The sequence below is a fragment of the Megalopta genalis genome, chromosome 3 (assembly GCF_051020955.1).
Source record: "Megalopta genalis isolate 19385.01 chromosome 3, iyMegGena1_principal, whole genome shotgun sequence".
Taxonomy (NCBI): domain Eukaryota; kingdom Metazoa; phylum Arthropoda; class Insecta; order Hymenoptera; family Halictidae; genus Megalopta; species Megalopta genalis.
In genome coordinates this window covers 30,429,489-30,447,513 of record NC_135015.1, presented here as the reverse complement: position 1 = coordinate 30,447,513, position 18,025 = coordinate 30,429,489, and the positions used below count along the sequence as shown (strand labels likewise).

Here is an 18,025-nt window from a genome sequence, read left to right as displayed (position 1 = left end):
GAGCGAGACCCGATCAAGAATCGCAGATCGCGAACTTTACGCGATGCGCGTGCCTCCTGCGGCTGCCGCTCACTGAAAATAAGGACAGACGCGATCGACTGTAATCAATGGACGGTTTCCAACTTGTGAGCTTACATAATTAATCCGTGAATCACGCCCCGTTGCCTTACATACGTGAAATAGTTGATTTTCTTTATCGCGAGACCCTTGTCGGCTGACGCGGTCCTCGGGCACGCTCTGTCTTCGACAAACAATGCCCTTTGTTCGTTAATTGAGATCAAATAGTAACGACAATCACGCGGTCTCGAACACGGGGTTAGTTTGTCGCGAAACGGCGCAAGCGCTGCACGATACGACGGAACGCGGCTGCTTATATCAAATGTTCTCGGTAAGCTGCTCCTATCCTATCCGGATAAGATGGGCGCAGGTATCGTACAGTGTCTGATCTGTCGTTATGCCGCTCGAACCACGTCCGTCTTGACAAACGTGTTGAAAGGCCAACGCAATAATCTGATCCGTGGATCGCAGGTACGTCGGGATCGAATTTATTCACTGCCCGTCGCAGTGATCCTGTTAATCCTTCGATCACCGAGTTTCTCAGCCCCGTAACGCCATTGGCGCAGGTCCAGTCGCGTCACGTGGCCTTCTGCATGGGGAAACAACGGTTATACCGAATTATCGACGTGACCTCGAACGGGTACCACTTGCCCAGCTCCGAAAGCCTCGGTGGTGCACCTGCGATGCTTGGCGAAATGTAACGCGGGGGTGGCGTTAGCTTTTTTTCTCGGGATTCTGACAAGACCGGGTTTCCTTGCCCAGATTCACGCGTGTTCGGACGTAACCGAGTGATCGAATCTTTTTCCAGCAGTCTTACAGAGAATTATGGACGTTCGCAGCTGATCCGATCCCGTCCGCGACTATGAAATGTCTCGGCCCTGTGCAGACCGATTGTAAGCCGATGACGTTCACCTCGACTACACAGGTAAGCGGACGTTTGCATGGTTTCTTTTAATTTTCGCGGCTACTGTTTTTATCACGCGTGTCTCGCCTGCTCGTAAAGACTTTTGCCGATAACGGTGTAGTTACCCTCTCTGGATGGACTTGTGTCGTGGTGCCACCTAGGATAATATACAGAGGTCATCAACTGGCCTCGCTCGGAGTTTACATGTTTATCTTGAAGCCTCGTGAACGCCGTAATTAATATCGTTCTTGGGCCTCGGCGAGAATATGCTTTGGAATTTGGTGACTCTGATCAAGTGCGGTGTCGTGCGGTTAATAAGTAATTTGATTTGGGGACAGGTACGTAGAGTTTCTGTGATAAATTATGTATGATACCGTGGTCGCTTCAGTTCGGACACGTACGTCGTTCTTGTGAATCGTGTCGCGGACAAAAATCCTGTTTCGGTCGTAGAATGGTGCTCCACGTGTGATCGTTTTTCGTCTCAATTATTATTTTTCTTCGTTTCGTGTGGGGATATTGGTAATTTTCCTTCGTGCGACCAACGAACGAGGTTATCGGGTTCTGTAACATGCTACACCGCCAATAGGGTACGACCTAGTGAGCGAAATTTCATTTCTTTATGATTTCATTGATTTTCGAGCTTAAAAACAATAATCTTTAATATGTGTATTAAAAATAAAATTGCTGTTCGTATTGTTACCTACTCCGTGTAAATATTATGCTCCGTACAGTTAAATTCCCCAAGTAAATAGTAGAATCTATAATTCGATTATGAAATTCCTTCGTAATATCATAAATTTTAAATTAGATCATCGTGGCAACTTGTATATGTATATCTGAAATAATGTTCGCAGCTTTCCACCGTGTACGTGTCTAATATAACTCGGTTTGTTCTGTAAACGAATCACAATTATTTTCAAAATAGAGATATTTGTTATCGCGTTGAGAAACCTTAACGTATCGTTGAAATTTGAGTGTAACATGGAAGCCGGCACGAGTCACATATGTTAAAGTCTTTTTGTATCTGCCGGAAATGCGTCTGGTAGGTAGATCGGTTAAACTCGTGCATACTCGGCGTCGGTCGTGAACGGTCGGCCTCGCGACTCACGATGTCGCCCGAACATAGTCGAGCATCATTCGCCAATCGCATCGATCCGATGTCCACGTCGTTGTCACACAACAGTGTTGTACATCGTAGTACATCGTTGCGCTCTTTGGATATTTTGTGTTTGCAAGTACATTTCGGGACCAACCGAGTCTGATTTATCTCTTCGACGTAAGTTACCCTCTCGTAGTATTGTTGCGATAAGTTAAACCTGATTAATCAACGAATGTCCGGCAGAAATTCTGCATGTGTTGCATTCACTGGTACTTGATGCTTCTCTATCTCCAAGATGGCCGTCGTTTCATGAAAGTTCCCTTATGGAGTACGCTTTGCGACTCGTCCACCTACTTGTACATTTTACCGTTCGCCTCACTTCTCTGCAATCGTTGAATGTATACTCGTACTTTTGGCACCATAATGCACGACCTATTCTACGAAACTGTTAACGTTTTGGATCAGATACGTACCCTCGTGTTCAGATGCGATCCTCTCGCCTCTCGCATCTCGCATCTCGCATCTCGCCTCTCGCTGGCATTGATTTTGCCAGCGAGCATACCCACGCGTACCGATTGCCTCATTTTCATTTCACTTCCTTATCATTTACTGCGCCTATCGTTTCACACACATAACACTGTCGTCTCAGCCGACTACTTGAGTCTATTATTTCTGTGAGATCTACGATCAACGTTTGGCGGGATTTCTGTTTTCATTTTCGCTCTATTAGTAGATCCTTTGGGTCTCACGAGGTTACGTTTACACTTTGGACATATTCTGGCAAATGGTAAAAGCATTTTTATTTACCCAAATGGAGTGGGCTGTTCTCTCGCGTAGTGCTTGGTATGCTTTTACGATGCAACTGCCCACGTTTTACAGAATTTTTTGAGCTGATGTCCACGTCGTTGTCCAAAAACAGTGTCATACCACAAGCATCATCTTCACGTTCCTGGATATCATCCATCTTCGATTTCATTTGGGATCAAGTGAGCCTGTTTCGACTTCCTAATGTAAGTACATGCAATCTGGTGTCAATAGAAAGGCTCTGATCCAAATATCTCTTGAAATCGTGCGCCATCGATACGGATGCGTCGCGTCGATTCATCTTTTATAGTAACGTTGTTCGTAACTTTGATCGTACTCGTTTGTAGTTCTCATCTGTCCACTACTATCGTTACCTCTGTTCGCTAACACTAATTGTAATAAGATATTATAGAACCATTTTATAAAAGCACCTTACAAATGTTTCACGCATTTCCAAAGTGCTAATAAAATGGTGGAGACCGAGATCTCGTTATCGATATGTGTTTAACGTCTTACATGTTTTCTTCCTAATCGTTTAACATGCTTGAAGTTAAATATGTTCGTAACAGTTGTCATTATTTTCTACATATTATTTCATTTATACTATTCTAGAACATTTCAATAGCGTACAAGAAATAACGGTTCTCGAATGCGCCGTTCTATGTATGTAACGACGTAATAATAGAGAAATCGTTATTAGTCGCTATAAGGTTTAGAGCACATCGCCTTCTTAGTACGTTTAAGCGGGCTTAGTTCGCTACTAAACCACAAACTATGTCTTTAAAAGGTATTAGCGGGTTGCAACTACTTTGCACCATCAGGTTGCATGTATAATGTTCCAGCGGCAGACGAGTGAATATTGGTTTTGCGTCGAATTATTTTAATTCTCATGCTAACACGCCGTTGCGATATATGTTTCAGATGCCGCGAAGCAGGAGGCGTCACCGTACCCGCAGCCACTCAAGACCACGTTCACATTCTGCAGGTTCTCTTCAATACGAACACAAAAAGCGACGTATCGACTATGATAGTCCTCAGAACAAAGGCACATATAGGTGAGTTTTTAAAGAAGAAGCTTTGTTCTTTAACAGCCGCTACCAAATTGACCCAGTTCGGAATACAGACAATCGTATGTTTCAAGTTACCTACCGATTGTACATACCAATAAGTAGCGAATGGATTTACGAAAAAATCTACAAACAAATAAATAAGGGAGCTTTTCCCTCGAGTGGGAAGGGAGTAATCGTATATAATATTTTCGTGTAAATATTGTTGCAAACATTGTTGTGAGGAAAAAATCTTTAAAACTTCTAGCACACAAATAAAACGAGCGAATGCGATCGTAAGCACTTAAAGATTGAGTGACTTATAGCGACGTTCTCTTTAATTGTGCCAGTAAGATATTCTAACGCGGATAGCGTCATCTTCGTTGCAAGATAGATGAAAGTATCGACGTCGATGCATTGTTGCTCGTTCCTATGCAAGTCGATCCGCCCGTGAAACCGCGTGTTTGCGCAACGATACTCTACCGACTATAAGCATGTAATCGTAGAATCGATGCGCCTGGAAAAGCGAGTAAAATCGTCGTATAGTTTTTCCGAGGACTTGCGCAAAAAAGATTGAGAAAGAAAAGGGTGGGGGATAAGTAGAGCCGCACAGTGGCCAGAGACGGCAGAGACCAATGGCGGGAACGATCTCCCACTCCGTACGCGCTTTTAGTACCAACAAGCAATAGAAATTCTCCATGAGATCTTTATGGCTGTCAGTCGCGGTCGGTGCGCTAAAGCTTCCACGAGCTCACCGGAAGTTTTTGCGAGATTCTCGAGATACCCGAGTATACCTGCGAATATTTCGGTTGTTCTCGAACGACGCGCGAGTGTGTTACGTGCATTTCAAACGGAACGGTGGGAATTGCGAAAAGCGCGGGAAACTGTGTAATCCTCGGTATGCGATGGGGAACGAAAGTTTTTCTATGGGGTCACGTTTATCGCATGGGTACATTCGCCATGTTTGAATTCGCGCGATCGTCTCGTATGCTATTCGTTCTCGTTTTCATAATTCAACGATTTCTATCGATATAGTAGCGATATAACTAGAGGGCGCTCGAATGGAACCAAAAAGTTACAAACCCGTTGTAACTATTCGTCGAACGAACTCTTAGATTATGCAGATAGAAACATGTTTTACGCATCATAGTAATCGGTAACGGGTCGTTGCTACTGTTTTGTAGCAGAGATTGCTCATCGCGAATTTCTCGCAGTCGGTGCACCGTAGTTTATCGAGCGTCAAGAATTATGCTCGAACTGTTGCTGTTGCTATGTCTAGTTTTCGTTGGAACTTCCTCGTGTCTTTTAGATTACTGCCCTCTACGAAAGCTTAGCTGCTGGAGAATGAAATTATTGTTCGGTTTAACGGCGAATTTTATGAATTTCGCAAAAACATTTTCGCACCGTAATTTCGCACCGTGATCGTGCATCGAAAGTATAAGCATAATTCGTTTTAGAATTCTCGAATTTGTCCCTGACCAACGCTCGCATATTACATCATAGGTGTAAAATACCATTCGGAGATTCTTCAAATACGCTTTAGCATTATGTTGTTTCATAATTTCTGCGGTAGTAATTGGCATGACAGTGTTGAATTTATGTGCACGTTTCCTTCTTCAGGCTGCAGTGGTCGAAAAAAGAAAAATGAAACGATGGGACACAAAAATGTTCCCCAAAGAATTCGGTATACGAAATTTCGATCCAAATGAAACGCGACTCCGAATCAGCCGTAATTTATGCAATCGATGCAGCTCGAGTAAATGCCTCGAGTATGCTCGTTAAATTTGCATAACTTTCAGCCACGATTGTTTGCAGTAGCTCGATGAAGTTATCGGTGAATATAATACCGTATCAGAGACACATAATACTCGCGGAACGTTCGCGTTTAAATCGAACGAATTCTGCGATATCCTCTGATCATTATTTTCCACCAGGGATTAAACTCGTTGTCCAGTTACACGTTCGTTAGCGTCGGTACCGAAAGAATAATCATTTCGACCGCAGCAGCCGTCGCAAATTAGACATGCTCGAGAATGGAACGAGGTGGTAATTGAATCTCGATGTCGGTGTTGGTTTAGTTACGTTGGCTCGGCCGCAACGCGGAAGGATTCTTTAAACATGCCACGAGAGACCGGCACGAAGACCAAGGTGTTTTGCAGAAGTCGTAGCTGCTCTCGGCGAATCGTTTGATTAAAATGCCCTCAGCGAGCAATTGCCATTAGACTCGCGGACCGTTCGGCCGATGGCGTTACGTCGTGGCACGCGCTCGTAGGTTGTTAACGGCTCCATGGAGTTTTTCCGATGCTCCAAAACGGACGAAATATTTTCCTCGTGCACAATTATCTCGACGTATAGATATTTATTGGGCTGTAAATCGAATGTTACAACGCCGCGATAAAATCGGTAGTCGGGAAAGGTGCGCGATTCCACGATTAACACGGTCCCCTTGGCGAAGACACCGCGTTCTCTTGTCTAGCCAGATCTTAGCGCTTCGTTAATCGCGCGTTTCGTCAACCTACGCGAAACGTTCTCGCTTCGTCGATCGATCGAATCCTTAAATCGTTTTCCTTGCCTTTGAGGTTGCGTTATAGCGGTCGTCTCTCCTCGACTCTGTTACTTCTCGGTCTCGACGATTCGACGATTCTTTAGATCGATCGTTTGTAACGTCGTGTCGCGTCGTGTTCGTGGAACGCTTACGATTTCTGCTATGAGGTCGTGTACGGTCCCGTATTTAACGACTGCTATTATTTGCCGTTAGCAGACTTCGCAGCTTATTGATTTATAGCGTTCACGATCGTCTAACCCTCTGTGTGCACACTGCATGCATATGCATGGTGCAGTGCGGCATTGTTGACTCACACCGTCTGCTATACCTTCTTTCATAAACTGCCGATGTTTCGGAGAAATTGAATAGATTTTAGCTTTCGTTGATTCGTGCGATAACTTGCTCCACAAATATTAATCTTTCGCGGACGAGGATTTTTCAAGATGCTAAGAGTATATTTCCTCGGGACGAAGACTCGAATAATGGTAAACGCGAACGATATGTTTCGACCTTTTGTTATCGTTATCAACACGATCGAACAATGTTCTTCCAACTAATGGAGCAACGTTCGTCCTCCACGGGTTTAATAGGTTTGCAAATCTGGGTTTCTATAATAATTGTATCCAATGAATCTCCGAAAGGAGAAGCGAGAAACGATGAGAACCAACAGATAATCGAGGTACGATTTAAAATGCGGTACCGCGAAACGAAAGGCGACGATGTTTGCAAACATCCGAATTAGATGTGGAACGTTGTGTCAACATTCGGCAATGGAATATGAAAAATAACCTTGAAATTTCGAAATTAGAACGATGCTCCGACGCCCGCGAGAGTTCTTCAATTTTCGAGCGATCATTTCTCAAGATTATTGGAAAGTTGTTTGCAGATTTTAAACTTGAGATTCAATTAATACCCACGGAATCCGCGATACCTCTTAATTAACATGAACTTGGCGAGCGGCAGCCGGTTAACGATGTACACGATGTTCATTACCGTTGCAACTAATTACATCTGCGGGCGTCCGCGCGATCCTCGGCAATAAACAACTCCTCGCGAGATTGCTCGCCGCTTGAATCATCGAAACTGTGCGCTGTTTAAACGGCCAGTAAATAGATGTATCGCAGAAAATCGTTCCAACGAATGCTCGTTATGCTAATTTCTATCGACGCGACGCTCCGATCTTTGGTTCGGCTTTCAGCGTTAGCGAACCACATATTTAAAACGTTGACTTTCCAAGATGCGTCGGGTCGCATCATTAATTATATAACATCTTCCACGAATCCGAGTCTGATCGTCGACGGTGAACTTTAATTTTTCATTCGAATTCCAAACGTTTTCTTGCGATCATGGCGACCGCTTTTTATCGTAACACGCGCCGCGTCTAAAAGATCGAATTACCTCGTTATTTGCTATCATCTTTATTCATCGGCGCGACGTTGAACCTGCTTCGATCCGAAGATTCATTTTCTCGTGTTTTCTTTCGGTCGGTCGTTTTACGGAATCCATTTTTGCCGCTTCTTCGACCGCGAGCAAACGCGTCAACGAAAAGATCATTGTCTTCTCGCAAAGCCCGCAAACATAAATCACTCTTTAGAAAGTAAACCATCGGAGTTTAATTTTTTCTCATTCCGTATTTACCGAGGCGAGCGTTCAACGACTTCCAAACGATGACCAGGTACACCGGTAGTTAATCGAATTCGAAGCACATGCCGCGAGAGAACCGAGACTCGTTATTTCTTGGGAGTAATTGCGATTTGCTGGGGGGAATCCGGCAACAGATTTAGCTCGGAGAAAACCGATTAAGCTCTGAATCTAGGTATGTAGGTCCTGCGGTTGTTTATTTTCTCCCGCGTCGCGTTATTTTTGCCACTGCGAAGGTTCGCAAAAGATGGATCTCGCAGCGATAGAAAATGTTCGCACGAAACGCGTGCGCGCATTCCTGTCGCACAGGTCGGATAGATGGTGTAGCGTTTCCCATTGTTTTTTTTTATTATTTCCGGATGCAAATATTTAGTACACCGTATTCGATAAGTATAACGCCGCTTGTGCCCGTAAACGAGCCAAAGGCACAGCGATCGGACACAGGCCACGGTAACCAACTCCGTCGCTCTATCTTTCGATAAAGCGGTTCGATCGATTCGATCTGGTTGGCTGTCGCAAAAATGAATACGTCGCGCGTTTCTGTCGCGAGACGTCGTCTCGAAGACGTCGAGATCGCAAGAAGCAAATGGCTTCGGAGCCGTCGTGTCTGCGTAAAAATGGCGGTCCGGAGAAAAGTTGTTTGTCATACGATCGGACGGGTTTTTCGATGAGATCGAGGAACCGACCTTCTCGGCGAAGCACACAATGCCCGCGATACCTCTGCTCGAGTCGACCGAAGCGCGTTCCGCGAGAAAGATTGACAGGAATCGAGAGAAAGCTTCCTCGAACGGCTCTCCGACCTTCGATCTTCATTCATGATTCATGATTCATGATTCCCTTTTTCCGTTTCCGGCTTCTTTGTTCCCATTCACCCGGTGGACAAGGCCTCTCGAAAAATCCGCTCCCCCAGAATGTTGTTCTCGTGGCGTGATTTCATGGTTCTGCCCGTGCTCGACGTTTCGATGAATGCGTAGCGAAAGTGTTCCGCGATATTTTCTCCGCCGGGAATGGAGCGGCTCGTTTAGCTTCGTTTACTTCTTAGACGGCGGATAGGCGACTACAACGATCGGTACGATTTCTTTACCTCGCAGTCTTCGGAACTCGTAGAGACGGAGAAGCGTGTTTTCGTTTCCGTTGGAACGTTCGATCCTCGAATCGATGAAACTCTGCACAGGGGTGGAAGATCAAAAGTAATTTTCACAGTCATCGTACGACCATCGTACAGCGTTGAAAGTCGAAGCAGCGTTAGAAAAATAAATGTAACGAAGGATTTGCAAATTTGTCTCGCGTTGGATCGCGCGTTTTGGCGCGTGCGAAACGGGCCGGTATCGTCGTCGCAGCGAAATCAGAGCCTAGCCACGATTCTAACGCGACTCCGATATCGATTTGTTCGTACAACGAGCTGCTCGATGCACCGATCAGCATTCGGTGTACGTACGCTGTACACGGCTCGTTGATAAACCCGATTCGACGCGTCGAACGCTAATTATTTCAGCTTTGGGAATAATCACGATTGATTTTTCGATCGCTTTTCTACGGTTGCGACTCGCGAACGACGGAGCACGATCGTCGAGAGCCCGATCAATTGCCTTAAAATAGGAGCGCGTCGAATGGGAACGCCGAGCCGCTATAGGGGAAGGATAGTCGTTAGGCTCGACGATAACTGGAACAGGCGAATTCCCACAGAATAAACGAAACGAAACACCGTCGACTTCGGCGTTGCGTCGGCGAAACGAGGACTAAGGGTGGTTAAATATAGAGCCATAACACGAAAACGTTCGCTCTTGCGGTAAACGCGCGTAAATAGTCGGCAAGCCGTGCCGTAGAAGCTGATAAATTGTTCTCGCGGCGCAACAATTTATGCGGCGAACTCTCTTCTGGATCGCTCGCGGGGGAGGAATGTCGCGATCGCCCGCGGTTGCTCGACCGATTCGTAATAGTATTTGATACGCCCGGGGGAGGCGACTACGTATTCGCTGACACGTTCCAGCGATTACGATATAGTGTTGAATTGTAATTCAGGTCGCAAGACGGACGGAGGTTAAAGGATGTCGTTCCTCTACATCGTCGTCGCTTCTTGGATAGTAAGGTACGGTAGACTTTCTGCTCCCCTACGATCCGAGACGCGCGAGCCTGACCAACGTTATTCGAACCAACTACGCGAACGATCCGCGATCGACGAGTTTAGTCGAGAACGCTGTTGCTGGATCGCTCTACAAAGTGTTGGAAATTTTTCTATTCGTACGTTCCTATGATCCAGAAATATTGGAACAGAAATTTTGTTTCGCAAAAGTATCTACTCTGATTTCGTATATATTTCTGTATAATATTTTCGAGCACACGATACACCGGCATCGATACGCGCGATACGGAGCCACGTGTTCTGCCCGTGGGTAATGACTCGTCAACTATCGTCGAGTTTCTTCGAAAATTGTCTCGATCGATCGTAGGAATTAAGTTCTCCGCATGGGTGATTTGCGTCGGACCATGGCGCGAGAGAAGGTGACGGAAAACCGTTTAAAAAGGATTACAGCGCAAACGGCGGTGTAATTTGTGTGCTCCGCGATAAAAGTGCGATGGGAACTTTCTAAATGTACAAGTGCGGAAAAACGTAACGAATGGTATAATTACGCAGGATGTGCAATTAAATAGACGGTGCAACACGAAAAGGGACGATACTTCGCGAACAAGACGACGTTCGGTTCGAACGGTGTTACCTCTAATAAAGTTCCCTGCAACGTGTCTGGCCGTTGTTTCTACCGACCGCTGGATGGAACATCGCCTAATTGATTCGTCGTAAATCGTAATCGCGGCAAAAGTTATATCTCGGAGTTCCGAACGGCTTTAAGCAATCGATCGATGCCGCTACGATCGTCGATTAAACCTCTGCGTAATCAGATTCTTACCAACGAGAGCCGGCTTGCTATCGATTACTTCTCTCGTTGCTACTCCGAAACGATCCCGAACCATTCTAATCGCGCCGAAATCTTGCAAAGTAGAAAATCTCCCCGAACCATCCTATTCGCAAGAATACCAAAGGTACTCGATCGATTCTACTGCGGCTATCGTACCAAGAAATCCAGCTACCGATTGCTTCGTCGATCCCGCAACGGCCTTGGACCGATCGGGGTCGTTTTGGAATCACGGAAAGTAGAAGAGCCGGCAAAAGAATTCGTTGACGAAGAAGTTGTTCGGCGATTCGGAAGTTGCCAAGCACCGCGGAGCGTCGCCCAGTACACGCGATCGGCCCACGCAGGGCTCAAGGACAGGCGGACGCGGGCGCGAACAGCAGCGGAAGCGGGGCCACGGTATCTGCCCGGTGGTTACTTTCGGCCGAGGGTGCCAGTTAAATCGCCGGAAGGAGCCGTGGCGAGGGTTGTTTGTGTTTCCTGCGACGACGATCTCTGCGCTCGTTCCCGTCACTTTGTTCTCTCCTGGCAGCGAGCGAGCACCGGCAGGCGGTTCAAAGGTGGGAGAGAGGCGAAGGTAGAGGCAGAGGCGTTGCGGCTAGAGGATGGTCCTTTGCGCATAATCCTATGACCTGTTTAGCCCCGAGGATTCTTCGGAAAGGATACACGGTGCGCTATCAATTCCACATTCTAGTCGGGCTTCCGAAGGATTTTGGCCGCGATCCAAGGCACACCAGCCAGCACCCGGTGCGCCCACACCGCTTCGACGACGACCGCGACGAAGACCGAGACGACCGCTATACCGTGTCCCGGCGATCCTTGCTGCTGGCGCAACGTCGTCCTTTCCCGCTGCGGCCGTTCGCGTACAGTGCACGTCGCGCGTCGTCCGCCGCTCGCCGCTCGCGCTCGCTCGTCGCAAAGTGATTTACATCCGACTCGACTTCCGACTTCCGATCAGTTTAATCGCGTTACGCGCCCGGCCGGCTGCCCATCCAACCGCCTGTTCCTACTCCTGCAAAGAGTGATCGGAATCGATTGTTCCCGGATCAACTCGATTCGCCGGCGTTCGTACTCCTTCCGGCCAGAGGAACATCGATGTTGAACGGTCCCGTCGAAGCGCCTCAACATTTGTTTGTGGTTCGTGTGTTTCTCGTTCAAATATTCGCGAAATTGACAAAGGTCCTCCGTATATTCGATTTATTCGGATTATAAAAAGTCTTTTGCGTGCAACGACTGGACGTTTTTATGCATCAAGTTCGCGATCTCGAAGAAGCAATTGACAAAGTCGATTGTTCGTCCATCGTATCGATCGCCTATCGTCGCGCTTATTTGATATCGGGGAACAGATTAAGTTTAAAAAACTCGGAACAAATGGAGGTTCGCTTCCACAACCGAGCGACGGTATTTTTATTCTCGTGCACGATTGATGTTTTTATTCATGTCGACGTATTATTTGTCGTGTTTGTCCGAAGGTTACTTTTGTAATTGTGTCTTGTACAGCGCGGTTGAATTTTTAACGTTTGCTATCTGGCTGTTGTCCATAAACGATTATTTATTCCGTTCGTTCGACGTGTTCGCTGTTATCTGCCTCAGATAAGAGTTACAATATTCTACCAAATGTATCTTCTGCGGGAAACGTTGAATGATTTTCACGCTTCGATATTGATTTTCTCCGAAATGAATTTCAATCGTTTCGATCACATTATTTAGGGAATATTCGATTGTAAATTGAACGACCGTCGCGAACAGGCGACGTCGGTGGCGAACGCGTTAACGCAGATACGGAGAATGCGGTAATAATTGTCGGATAAAGTTTTCCAACGCGTTCAGAGATTTCATACCGAATCGCTAATTAGACCAACTTGTTTACTGCGAGCGTGGCTATTTGCGATTTGCTTCCTACTCCGATGAAAACGATTACGGTCGTTCTCGGAAGACGGACGTTTCATTAACGAATTCGTGTCGAAACGAAGTCCACTCCGATCGAGTCGAACTTTTCTACGCGCGATAAATCACGGTTTATCGAGAAGCGATTCGCACGAAACGTCGCATTTGGCAATTTCACGATCGCCAGCATAAATTCCTTTTGGTTCGGTGTACGAGCCGATGCCAGAAAATCAGAAGTTGGTCTTTAAAAAAACTGGGTCAAAAAAAACACCGACGACGTCGTTCAAGGGTAAGGTCAACGAAGGTTCCTGGCAAACGGTTCGCCCACATGTACTCGCTTCATGCTGTGGCACGTCTACCGTATCACCAGTGGTTCCAAGAGGGAAAGGTGTCGCGCTGCAGCCGAGAAACGGTCCAATTAAATTTTTCAATTCCATTATCGATCGAAACGCGAAGGCAGGAGTTTTATCATTCTATAGAAGCGTCCTTGTTCTCTCGTTGCGCGAACAACCGTTCGCGATGGTTCGTCCACCTTGCCGTGTACGAAACTAACGAACTTTTGCCTTGGAAAATAATTGTTCGTTGCGAGAAGATATTCTTAGATTTACGAAGTCGGACAACGCGTCGGTGAATCGTTTAAAAAGAAATGCAAACGATAGCCCAATTGCTACTTCCACGGATCGATCCACTCGAGATTGTGCGGATGTTGCAAAAATCGTGGCCGATTCAAAATCGATTCCCGTCACATTTTTACCCGCGGAATCGTTCCTCGCGCACCGAGAAAATACGTCGTCGGAATATTCTCCGATTAGAAATCTCGATGACTTCCGTCGCGTGAGTCACGACGATGGAGCAACGAATTTTACGAGCCTCGTTCGTCTCGAACGGGCAGCGATCGTTCTTATCTGGCGCTTTTACCGCATTCGGTGCTTCGAGAAACGAACATTTACATTCGTAAAATATTTAAACGATCCTCGAGCAGCAACTGCAGCCGAGCTGTTCGCTGGAAACTCGGCTTCGAAAATTAATTCTAAAATCGATTTGCTCGGCCTTTCGATACGCTCGAAAAACAATGCATCTCTTGACTCGCTTCGACAACTTTCAAAGACGAGGAAACGAATAATAGAAGATTTTCAATGGACATTACGGGGACGGGGAGGAAGGAGGCGTACCAGCTGCTCGACCTTGAGACTCGGATTTCTGTCGCAGTCAGCTCGATCAAGACGTTACGAAAAGACGTCAGCGAACACTCTTAAGCGAAACGGTCTATTTGAAGCCAGACAGCCGAAGTAGGTCAACTCACTGTTGCTCTAAAACGCTCCAAGATTTTGTGCAGCATGCGCAGCTTAGGCCCGATTCGTCGCCAGTTGTTCCGCCTTAAATCGGATATTCTATAATTAAGATTTCAACGGGATCCGAGGGATCCGAGAGATCCGTGGAATCCGTGGAATCCGCGGTATCCGTGGAACGACAAGTTTCAACGTATATCCGTCCGCTCTTCTTTCTCATCCGCGCGTTCCGAGAGCTCCGACACGCGGTCATCCGGCGGTCGAGATATCGCTCGAACGACATTTTTCGAGACGATGCCGCGCGTCGCCTCGAACAATGGGCAGGAACAAATTCCCGGATAGCCTTCGAGGCGCCAACAATCGGAGATGTAATTCAATTCCGTGTACTTTGACCTCCGCCGAAAAGGAAAAGCGACCTTCGCGTCGCGAAAGCATCCGCGAAGAGATCGCCGCGGACGCGGAACGGTTTCTCGCGTCCTCCGAATTTGCATAGCGATCGAGACGGTCCGCAAACATCGTTTCCTTGAATATAAATTATGAAAAGTTTCGAAGAAAATAAAAGAAGAGAATGTGGCATTTCTTGGTAGGGTGGAACTTCGAACGGTTCGATTCGCTTCGGACGTTGTTGTCTCATCGTATGCCGATAGTACGTGATTCGCGTTCCAGAGCAATTCGGAAGCATGATTCATCGGTTGTTTCGGTTAGCTACTTAGAAAATCCTCGGATCTCGTTTCTCTTATTTTCAGCGTCGACTCCCGAGCGTGCCGCGGTGAAAGTAAGAGTGTTTCCAACAATTTGAACAGCGGTTTCTAATTTCGTTTTTACCGCTAGAAAGTATCTCTTCGCGTCTCGGGAGAACTTCGTTCGAAGAAAAGACTGCTCGAAGACGTTACTCTCGATTTCGAACGAATCGAATTACAATTTTGCGAATCGATTCACAATCCCGTAATAATTCCGTCGTCCACGAACGACCGAAGGGTGTAGAAAATGTTGCGAAAGCCGGGAGTCTCGGGCACGGTTTCGTCGAAATCGAGATCAGCGCGAGTGGGAAGAGCTTCCGTTTGCGTGTTCCGCGTCTGATCGAGTATCGTTTGGAATTTTCAGCGGAGAACGCGTCCTGAGGTCTCGTCAGCACGACCGTGGGACGAGCCAGGAGCGTCGGTACAAGCGGAGCCATCGGCGATCGCCGAGCAGCAGCCGTCAGCAGCACGGTCACCGTGATCGCGACCGCGATCGTGTAGCGCACCCGACCTCCTCCCGACGACCAAGGATCTACCGACACCATGCCTCGTCGTCGGCGAGCCAGGACCGGCATCGACACCGGTCGCCGTCCTCCAGGAGTCAGGTGAGTCTAAGAACGCCGACATTGTTGCGATTCGGCCTTTCATCTCGCGCGCGGCTTCGAACAACCCCCCGGTAACGTAAGAAGGAGCGATACTCCGGTATTGTCGCGACCCGGTCCCCGCAAAATATCGTACATACACCTTTGGCAGGTGGTTGGCTGCGGTACTCCATCGGTCGCATCGAGTCCTGATCAGGATTCGTCTCTTGCGCAAGGATACTCGAATTCTCGGTCCCCGAGTTCTCCCAAGTCCTCGCGAGAGGAGATCGCCGGACTGCGAATTTTCGGAATATTACTTGATTCAACTTCTCGGGGTGGTTATATCAAGAACGGAGATTTATTTTCTTATTTACTTGTAGCGCGTTGCAATCGAGGAAGGCGATCGCGTCGAGGATTCGCGGTCCGTCGATTGGCACGGCCATTCGTCGCAATTGGGTGGGACGAACACAGCCACGATGGACAGCGTCTTGTCTCGGGCATTTACGTTCCGGAAAACGTTGCGTCTTCGACGCGGGTGCATTTGGTTTTGTTTTCGAAAGAAGAGACCCACGGTCTATAAACTCTAGTTCCATAACGAATCGGATCTTGGGTCTTTTCTTGCAAAAACTAGAGGAGGAAATCGAAGGGATATCGGCCGGCGTTCGAGCCGATTTTTGAGACCGAACGGAACCGCGTTCGAGCGACGAACGAATACGTCGATTGAGAACCGATCGTCGCTCGATCGCGGAACGTTCGCGCGACGCGTTGCCTCGAGAACGAGGGCGTAGTTCGCGCGAGCTCTACCCACGCTCCGTAGGAAACGCGAGAGGTTGTCTTTTAACCCCGGAACGTGGAAGGAGCAAAGGTCGGATTTTCCCCGATTCGAAAACTTCCTGGCCCCGTAGCTTCGGAATCGTTCCGCGAAATTGTCCTCCCACTCGCGAACGAGGAAAACCGCGCTCGGTCCAAAAGTGGAGCGAGTGAATCATCAGCTGCGAACGAGAGCGAACGAGCGGCTCCGAGATAGCGTATCGTTATCGTCGCGGACAAGGATGATGCCTCTCGACCCCGGTACAATGGATCGCGCGGCGATATAAATAATCGTACTCGGAGGAGCCTGCGACGCGAAACGGATCGATAGGAAGAGAGAAGAGAACGAAGAGCGAAGAAAAAGAAAAGCCGAGGAGAGGCGATCGGTACGCGGCCGAGAGGAGAGAGGCGAGATCGGAGACGAGAGATCAGTCTCTGGAGAAGGCCGCGGCGCGACTAGCACGAAACGCGCGTGTACCCGGAGCGAATGCCGATGATTCTTCTTTCTTAGCGAGCGTCGGCTATTTTCGACCGGCGACTATTTTCGAGGGGGACTCGTCACGCGGTTTCGCCGCGGTTTTAGTGCGAGTTTGAGCCAGATGGCCGGCGCAACTCCGTCGTCTGCGCCATCGTGGTCGGGAAACCGGCAGGCAAGAGGCCGGCGGCTCGCCGGAACCAAGTCTCGGGACAACGGAGCTCCTCGGCGAGGTCCTGCTCGGCCAGGAGATATCTCGCCCCGCGAGATATCGGTGAAACGAGGAGAGAAATCGAGAGGGACGGTCGCGATCGCGAAATTATATTTATCCCGCGGGAGAAACGGTCGGAGCCTCTCGAACATGCTCGGAGGTTGAACGCGCGCCGGGGACACACGCGTTGGTCCGGAACGGGATCGATCCTCGTTCCGTTTCATCCGAAGAGGCGGATAGGCGACAGTGCGTCGCGTTCGCCCGGTCTCCTCGGGAACGAGAGAAAATCCGGCCGCTAACCCGGACCCGGAGAAGAACACACAGGGGACGTCCGTTTAACGGTATTCGCGCGTCGTCGATCAAGGTAACCTCGCCGATGCGGTGCCGCGCGAGCGTCCGCTCGGAGCAGTCCTCCCAGCATCCGGTGACCCAGAATCGATCAACCTGGATTTAGAAATACACCGGTTGCACTTGGCAAGATGCGTCCGTGAGGAAGGTGCGCGCCGGTCCTCGCAGAGGTTGCAGCAACCAGTCGGCGGCGATCAGAACCGGCACCCTGGAGCCCGCGGGCAGCTGGTGCAGAGGCTCGGCCTCGGCGTCGGCGACGGCGTCCGCGTCGGCCGCGTCCTCCTCTTCCTCGTCCATGCCGGCGCTGGAGCAGGAGCTGAATTTGCTGATGCCCGGCTGGCACATCTCCTGGTTGCCCAGGCACGGCTGGGAACCGTGGCTGCTGCGGAATCCGCACGAGCCCGAACCCGCCGATCGGTTCTCGGCGAAGCTCGACGTCACGCCGGAATCCAACGACGCTTCGCCGCCTTCTTCCTCCTCTACTTCTTCTTCTTCTTCTTCCGAGGTAGCCAAACTGGACGGTTCTCCGTCGATATCGCCGCGCGAGATCCGCCGGTGCGGACGCCGCGACAGATACCGCGATCTCCGCGCGTCGACGATGATCTCACGGCTGCGTTTACGTAAGATCGTAATTCGGTTCGCGGAACGATGGGTGGTTTATCGCCGTTCGGCCGGCTGG

At 48.6% G+C, this 18,025-nt stretch overlaps 1 protein-coding gene across 3 annotated transcripts in view; it reads left to right on the top strand.

The window, feature by feature from the left end:
* Positions 1-92: 92 nt before the first annotated feature.
* Doa (CDC like kinase darkener of apricot) overlaps positions 93-18,025 on the top strand; it is a 31,768-nt gene continuing 13,835 nt past the window's right edge. Inside the window, exons 1-4 of one of the 3 annotated variants that reach the window (XM_033466515.2) lie at positions 93-125; positions 866-982; positions 3,786-3,919; positions 15,286-15,526. In XM_033466515.2, the coding sequence (XP_033322406.2) occupies positions 108-125; positions 866-982; positions 3,786-3,919; positions 15,286-15,526 (510 nt within the window). In that variant the 5' untranslated portion in view covers positions 93-107. Of the gene's footprint in view, positions 126-230; positions 529-865; positions 983-3,785; positions 3,920-15,285; positions 15,527-18,025 lie in introns of those variants that run through there. The other 2 variants (XM_033466513.2, XM_076520554.1) reach the window with 2 other exon arrangements.